At 40.2% G+C, this 7160-nt stretch overlaps 1 protein-coding gene across 1 annotated transcript; it reads right to left on the bottom strand.

Annotated features, from left to right (window-relative positions):
• Positions 1 to 219: 219 nt before the first annotated feature.
• On the bottom strand, positions 220 to 6695 carry LOC106163253 (uncharacterized). The gene is made up of 4 exons (XM_013540792.2): positions 5871 to 6695; positions 3969 to 4139; positions 1368 to 1649; positions 220 to 884 (listed from the first exon to the last, which is right to left on the bottom strand). The coding sequence occupies exons 1-4, from the start codon at positions 6204 to 6206 to the stop codon at positions 780 to 782; spliced, it is 894 nt and encodes a 297-aa protein (XP_013396246.2). The 5' UTR covers positions 6207 to 6695; the 3' UTR covers positions 220 to 779.
• Between the last annotated feature and the right edge of the window lie 465 nt (positions 6696 to 7160).

Genomic DNA, 7160 nt, shown 5'->3' with positions numbered 1-7160 from the left:
AAAGTAACTATGGGGTAAGATAGTTGATCACATCATTTTGTAAAGTGACCGTATCCAATAGTGCGAAGAAAGCGTCGGCAGTGAGTCCAAATGAAATAATTTAGCATCTTAAAGTAACTTTATTGAAGAGACTTGATGGGGGGACCAACTTACCCCGGGGTCCAACTAGCCCCGGTCTCCCCTACACATGTACGGAATTTCAAGAAAAGCACGCTGGTCAATGCTTCTTCCTTCCTTTATTTATTTATTTGATTAAGTGCTCTCAGCTACATGTAGTTGGCCGCCAGTATCTAACCAACATGGCTTAATTATTTCGGACATCTTCGAGGGTGGCGTGTGATGAACAGGGTGCTCCAAGCTCCTCTCCAAGCCTCGTCCCAGACCGTTCACAGACTATTATCAAAAGCTGTGGTAACGGCGGCTTGACAGGCAGGCCACCCAGCACATAACGTTATTTTAACGTTTCCATAACGTTTATATAACCAAATAACGTTATGGTAACGTTATGTTAACGCTCCGTGTTTGCCGAGAGGCTGGTCACTTTGATCTTGGGTAGCGAAGGAAAGATTGGTACGTCACCTGAGGTAAATTTGGACCAGAGGCATAGCGTCCTGAGCACCTAGATTTCAAATATCTGGCGGCGCCCCCAAAAAAAGGTCTTAAAAACTTACTGTATATCCGACTAAAATAGCTGAATTACTGAAGTGCGACTTCATGACTAACAATATGTTAATTTTGCGGAGTCGCTTTCGCAATATCTAGAATATTTCAGATAACGTTCAGAAAAAGAATCTTGGAATTGGAGCATAGTCGAGCCGGATGCTGAACCCAGGCAGCACAACAACCCGCTTCTTCGAGGGGACACAGGGCCCAGAAATGAGAACCTGGAAAGAAACAAACAATAACAGAAAAAAATAACAGAAAATATGTGAAAATGCAGAAATAAAAACGCATCATTCTTTGGCTTCAAAGTTACTATATCTGTATTAAATTTTATAAATTTGAAACCATAAATTAAAGGAAAATTTAAGAAGATATGTTTGAATCACTCCTGTTCTGGAGAAAGAGTTTATACGCACTTGTTTTAGTGCCGAACATGTATCACAACCGTTTTGAATAATGGAGTACATAATTTAAATCTAATTTCAAATTTAAGTTTTATCCGAAGTAAGAATACAAGGGAAGCATGTGCTTTTCAGTTATCTCTAGTCAAGAATGGACGATAGGGTCATATCAACCGTTAAGTAAGAAATTAAATGTTGTTACGGTAAGGATTGGTCATAGAATATGTAGATGCAACATTTCATCGTATGTGTTGTCTAAATTTAGTCCACCTCCCACCCCAAACTGATCATTTGTCCTATTACCTCTTTTGACCTACTGATAACCGTAAGTGACCATTGGAACAGCGGCGTGGTCGACACGTCCCCGACTTGTTTAACGATGTAGCATTGTCTCTTCATGGACGGTTCTAGGATGACACGGAACGGGTTGGTAGTGGTGTTCTCGGGGTGGGTGAAGTCGTACAGGATCTTCGCCTGGAGGAGGGCGTCATAGGCAGACATCATAGGGGAGGCTGCCAGGGCGGTCTTCCACACTGAGGACCTGCCAAACACCTGGCTACCGTCCACGCTGACCGTGACACGTGCCTGGGGAATAACAGAGCGCATTCACAGCAAGTTGATCCGCGGACTAAGGATGATTTAGAACCAGTTGATCCGCAAACCAACTTGTCCGCGCAACAAATATGACGCGACCCACTTGAAAGCGTGCCGAGATTTAATAGCTCTGTCCCTGCTGGGCCGGCGCGCAATCCATTGTCAAGTGCGCGCCATATTTGATCCGTGACTTAGTTGGTCTGCGGATCAGCTGGTTCTAAATGCGGCCTGACAGATCCACGGACTAAATATGGCCGACCCTTCTGAAAAGCAAGCCACATAACCCCTGATGGTCTCCCCGCCTCCACACGCGCCGTCGCTGCAGGGGCCTGGCAACTAAACCGCTGAGCCGAGATTTAATCTGTTCAAAGGCGCGTGTGGAGGAGGGGTGACCATCAAGGGGTTAGGCGGCTTGCTTTTAAGTAGGGTTGGCCATATTTAGTCGGCGGATCAGTTTGTCCGCGGATCATTTGTTCAGAATGAGCAAATACAGCGACCCACTAAAAAGCTTGCCGATTAATTCCCGATAAGACACTGAATAGATATCCTGCAGGGATTACGCAACAAGAGTTCAAGTGGGTCAGCCATATTTGATCTGCGGATCTGTTAGTCTCGCTGTTCTGAATGCACTAAATGCGAACATAAATGCATGTTTTGTATCAGTAGTTAAAAGGTACCGACAATAGTAGAGAACAAGTAAGAGACATGATGCAATGAAATCAACACTATAGATTTATTTAATCTGTAATATGAACTTCGTTACAGTGTCCACCGTGTTTTAATATGCTTTCAAATGTTCATGTTTACCAACTGATTTAGAAAAATAAGAAAGCGTTCACAGCATGCCCGCTGGATAACAGCTCTCATAGAGATGCTCAGTCCTGATCGGGTATGCGTATCATAGCAAACCACCAGAGTTCAACTCTTCAGATACAAGACTGGTAGTTAATGGGTTTGCACTTTACTAACATCACAGTGTTTCCTATTTGAAAAGTTCTACCGGAAGAGGCATTATGTTCTACAGGGAGTAGCGCCTCTTCCATACACCCGCTACTCTGCTTAATCACAGCAAACTGTCAATCAATACGCCTGTTTGTTTGTTACCCTTTGTGAAGTACCTTTAAGTGCTATTAAAGGTTGGTGTTGTGTGGGAGTTAACTTCCACATCGACACTTCATCAGTATTAATCTGATAGAGAGAATGGTAATGATGGCGTCCTCAAACACAAATTACGGGAATTTGTGAATTAAATATCCTGACCTTTAAACAGGGGACGTTGTTTCAGCCCCAATCTACACCTAGAGAAATATCAAGGGCTTTATAGCTACTGAAAATGTCACAGCACTATTTCTGATGTGCCAAGGAGAAGAGATAATTCCGAAGATCTTTTCTAAGAGGCCAATTCAATCAATCACAACCTTACCTTTAGTGCATCTGGCCTTTTAAGCAATCTTTTCCTCTACTTATATAAGGGACCATTCCCAGACCCTGTCGTACTCACTGTGCATCGATCTATCTCCAAGGGGATTCTCGCTAGATTGCAATCAACTTAAGGGGCTTAGGTGTCTGTCACGCCTACTGAAGCTAGCTGCTAGGTGTCATTAATTATCGTTTAGCAGTTTCAGTAGGCGTGTCAGACATCTAAGCCGCTTAAGCCGAAAGCAATTTAGCGAGAATCCCTTTGAGTTGGATCGATTCTGTTAGATTGATCTAGGTATGGGCACCCAGTCTTAATCTCATTGCGTGCTAATATCATGACCACGTTATAGCGCTTAAGAACTACCATTGTTCTCACCCCTAATAAAGTTCATGCAGACATTATTAACGGACAGACTGTCATGTAATAAACTACCGACATAGTTATATCATGATATAAATGCTGAACAACCGTGTCACAGATCGGACTAATTAAACGGCTCCACAGTAGTAAATTAGGCAGCCACAAGCCCTTAACCTCCAGTTATATATGCAATGCACTGGATTGGTCGTCCAGTGACGTCATCCAGACTTTTTCTTGAACATGTTTAACCCCAAGTAATAAAACAACAGTGACAATACAGACTTCATGGACAGTTCTCATGAAAATCCGCGAGTATACATTTTCATTCATCTTATTAACATTAAGTCGTTATTGGTGGTGATTTGTGACATATGGTTAAGTTGATACTACTTTCATGGGCTTTTCTTCTACCATTTCTATTGCCCTAAGCTATACTGTTAAACTTTAAAACATCGACATAACATAGGCCTGAACATTAAATCATAATCTGGGCTCTTTGTATCACTTTAATGGTATATTCAAAAACTCACCAGAGGCTGCAAAAATGAAATTGGCAGCTTTTTGCCTTGCTCTTCAAGTCCGACTGAGTCAAACATTTTCCTTACGGAGCTCCCAAACGCCCTTTGTAATCCGCTTAAAAAACCTCCTCGGGCTCCATGAAGATCGAAGTCTGGAGTTCCAAATTTGTCTTTGGGATGATCCTTATAATAATAATAATAATAATAATAATAATAATAATAATAATAAGTATTTTGATGATGATTTTTAAACTGGGTCTTATGTCGCTGCCACTGCCAGGGAGTTGTTGGTCATGGGACGTCGTTATGGAGAAGAAGTGGGTCATGGGACGCTGTTATAGAGAAGAAGTGGGTCATGGGACGCTGTTGGGGAGAAGTAGGTCATGGGACGATGTTGGGGAGAAGAAGTGGGTCATGGGACGCTGTTTGGGGAGAGGAAATGCTGCCAAGGTGAGGGATGCCAGAGAGGTTCATTGGCTCTTGAAGACTACACTTAACATTTTCTCAGCTATCTGGACAGTTCCAATATTTCTCTTAATTTTGGCATTGATTGGGATACGCACTTATTCTGTATGTGGATATCTATACAATGTGTTGTATATGTGCCCGATTAATGTCTCACCAGTTTCCTCTCCCGTTTCCTTTCTACCTTCTTCTATATATTGTATACTAAGGAAATTATTAGATGCAGGCGGTTGAATGAAACCAAGATACAGCTTAATTGATTAGAGGTCCATTTTATTATTCTGATACGCAATTTCTTGAGTTTCCTGAAATTGGCGCGTACTTCACGAAGGCTTTCTCACCCAAACCCAATATAGAGGTACAAATAAGTTCACAGACATGCTCTTAAAATATGTAGTGCACAGATTGCAAATTATGAAGAATTGCGAACTAAGAAGAAGTTGGTATCAAAGTTTCACTGTCCTAGAACCATGAATGATAAAAAAAAAATAATACATCGAGCGTCTAACTCCAAAAAGGAACATACGTTACTGACGCAAATGCAAAATGTCCAGCTGTAGAAACGTTTTACTCACTTTTAAAATTCAATCATCAGTGGTAATGTTCTTTGATTTAACTCCTACAACGTTTCAAAACTTGTGAAAATCTACTGTAGAGAGCACTTAAATGTTAGTTTGCTTGTCACAGAATATTAAAAAAGGGAGAAATACACCTTTCTGACATAAAATAAGCATTCAATTAACTATTTTCCATTCGTCATCCAAATAATGTATGAGGAATGTCAAACTGTCATGTAATCACAATATAAATTTTCAGTAAGTAACAGAAAAAAAAATTCTCTGGGGAACATACGTAACATAGTATTAGCCATGACGTAAAGCCCCTCAAGTTACAGTTAAAATATTTATAAAAACATCCTTAAGTCATGTATTATTTACCATGGCTGAATAGCCACAAACTATATCAGAACGCAATATATGAATTAAAAATAAGCGACCTGGAACCTACGTTAACCGGAACATACGTTACAATTTAGGCCCTTTACAGAATGTAAAGACATGGTAAAAATGAGAATTAAATTTAAATTGAGTCTGTTGGGGACTTTGTTTTATACACACATACATATATTTTTTAAAAGTGAACACAACTTTGAATTCATTCAATTTTATCTTTTGACACTTTAACATGTATATTTTTTTGTTTCAAATTAGACAGAACAGTTCTAATGAGTGCTCAGAGAACGACAGGAATTAGGACGCTGTCTACAAATTCTTGGGCAGTTAACGATAAAAACGCTGGTCTTCTACACACCATTGTCATTTCATAAACATGATTATGAGATTTGTAAGGAACCATACACTATTTGCAATCTAAACATTGATATGAGACCCCTTTACATAACCACCGTCAAATCATCATATGAAAATTATTTTAAAAATGTCAACGTACCTTATCATAGGACATATATTTTATTGCTTCGTTCTCTGCTTTAAATGTGCGAGGAGACCTCTGGTCGTACATGCCGCTGACTGCCAGTGCATAGCCTTGTGGTAGATAGGTTTGACGGACACTTCTATCCAGTGTATCTGCTCGGTGAACAAACCCAGGCCACACTTGAGGCCTTAGCGGCGTGCTCCACACTGAGCTGCCTTGTCTTGCAGGACTTGTTTTGTCCGTCCCGTACCTAGGTTGGTCTAATGATGCCGTAGCCCCATGTGTTAGTTTCCCACAGTTCAAAATCAAATGGAACACTATAAGGTGCTTGTTTGCGTTGTGATACCACATATTTGTTATTGGACAATTCTTCAGTTACTGGTAATTCTAGAATCCTCTCAAAGTCGTTGATAACCTTTTTTTAATTATTATTTTGCGCTACGCTTTTCTTTTTCTTTTCTAATTTTTTTGTTACTGTAATGAGGGGTTGACATGAACTGGATCAACCGTCTATGGCAGCTGTGGTCAATGCAAAACGCGTTAATGTAATGTCCTTTCTAACCCCTCTACTTGGATGTACTTTTCTTCTTCAGCGAATGTTTTCAATTTCTTTCACAGTGAATGTTTCCTCTTTTTCCGGACCAAGAGATGTTTGCCATTCGAATTAAAACTACGAAGCGCTGCAAACTAGCCCGCTTTAAATCGTCGTTTTTATCTTGGAGAAAGTTAACTAACCAGCGGTCTATTTAAGCAGTGAAGCAGTGCTGAACCTCCCACAGTAGGCTTCGGTGTAAATTAATAATACCTGTGAATTACATAATTTATTTAGAACGACGTGAAGGGGCGTCATTAATATCATCATCGGTGTTGACATCTTTAGGTCAGCTGACCACGACACCATGGTAACCGTGACAAGTCACTTGTTGTGACAGTGGGGGGATGTTCCACGCGCTGGCGTTTGGTGAGACGGGTGTTGTTCAATATTTTAAAGACACAATTATAGGAAATTTACTGTAAGCTTCATCAATTGTTGTAACATTTACATCGTAAAGAGATTTATCAAAGAAACATTAGCAAGAAGAAAAATCTGTTATTTCAGCTGACTTATGTTGTTCACCATTCTTCACAATAGTACTAAGTAAGAAAAACAAAGCGGATTTTCGGTTTGAATATCTTACAAACACGTTTCTATACTGCTTATCATCTCTTCTTTGTTAATTCGGTGTTAATTATTTTCTGATTTTGGCTTCCTTGGCAGTTGGCTGTGATCTTATCTCGGATGAAAACCTTTTGTCTCTTTACTCC

This window comes from Lingula anatina, chromosome 9 (genome assembly GCF_051362555.1).
Source record: "Lingula anatina isolate TDL-2025a chromosome 9, LinAna3.0, whole genome shotgun sequence".
In the NCBI taxonomy this organism is placed as follows: Eukaryota; Metazoa; Brachiopoda; class Lingulata; order Lingulida; family Lingulidae; genus Lingula; species Lingula anatina.
The sequence above is the reverse complement of the archived record's forward strand: the minus strand, read 5'-3'. Positions and strand labels throughout refer to the sequence as shown.

Excerpts from the sequence above, each read along its gene's own strand:
- LOC106163253 (XM_013540792.2), bottom strand. The coding sequence starts at position 6,206 with ATGTGGTATCACAACGCAAACAAGCACCTTATAGTGTTCCATTTGATT. Across the intron at positions 4,140-5,870 it reads AATATATGTCCTATGATAAG|GATCATCCCAAAGACAAATT; the intron begins GTACGTTGACAT and ends TATTATTATAAG. Across the intron at positions 1,650-3,968 it reads TTTCATTTTTGCAGCCTCTG|GCACGTGTCACGGTCAGCGT; the intron begins GTGAGTTTTTGA and ends GTTATTCCCCAG.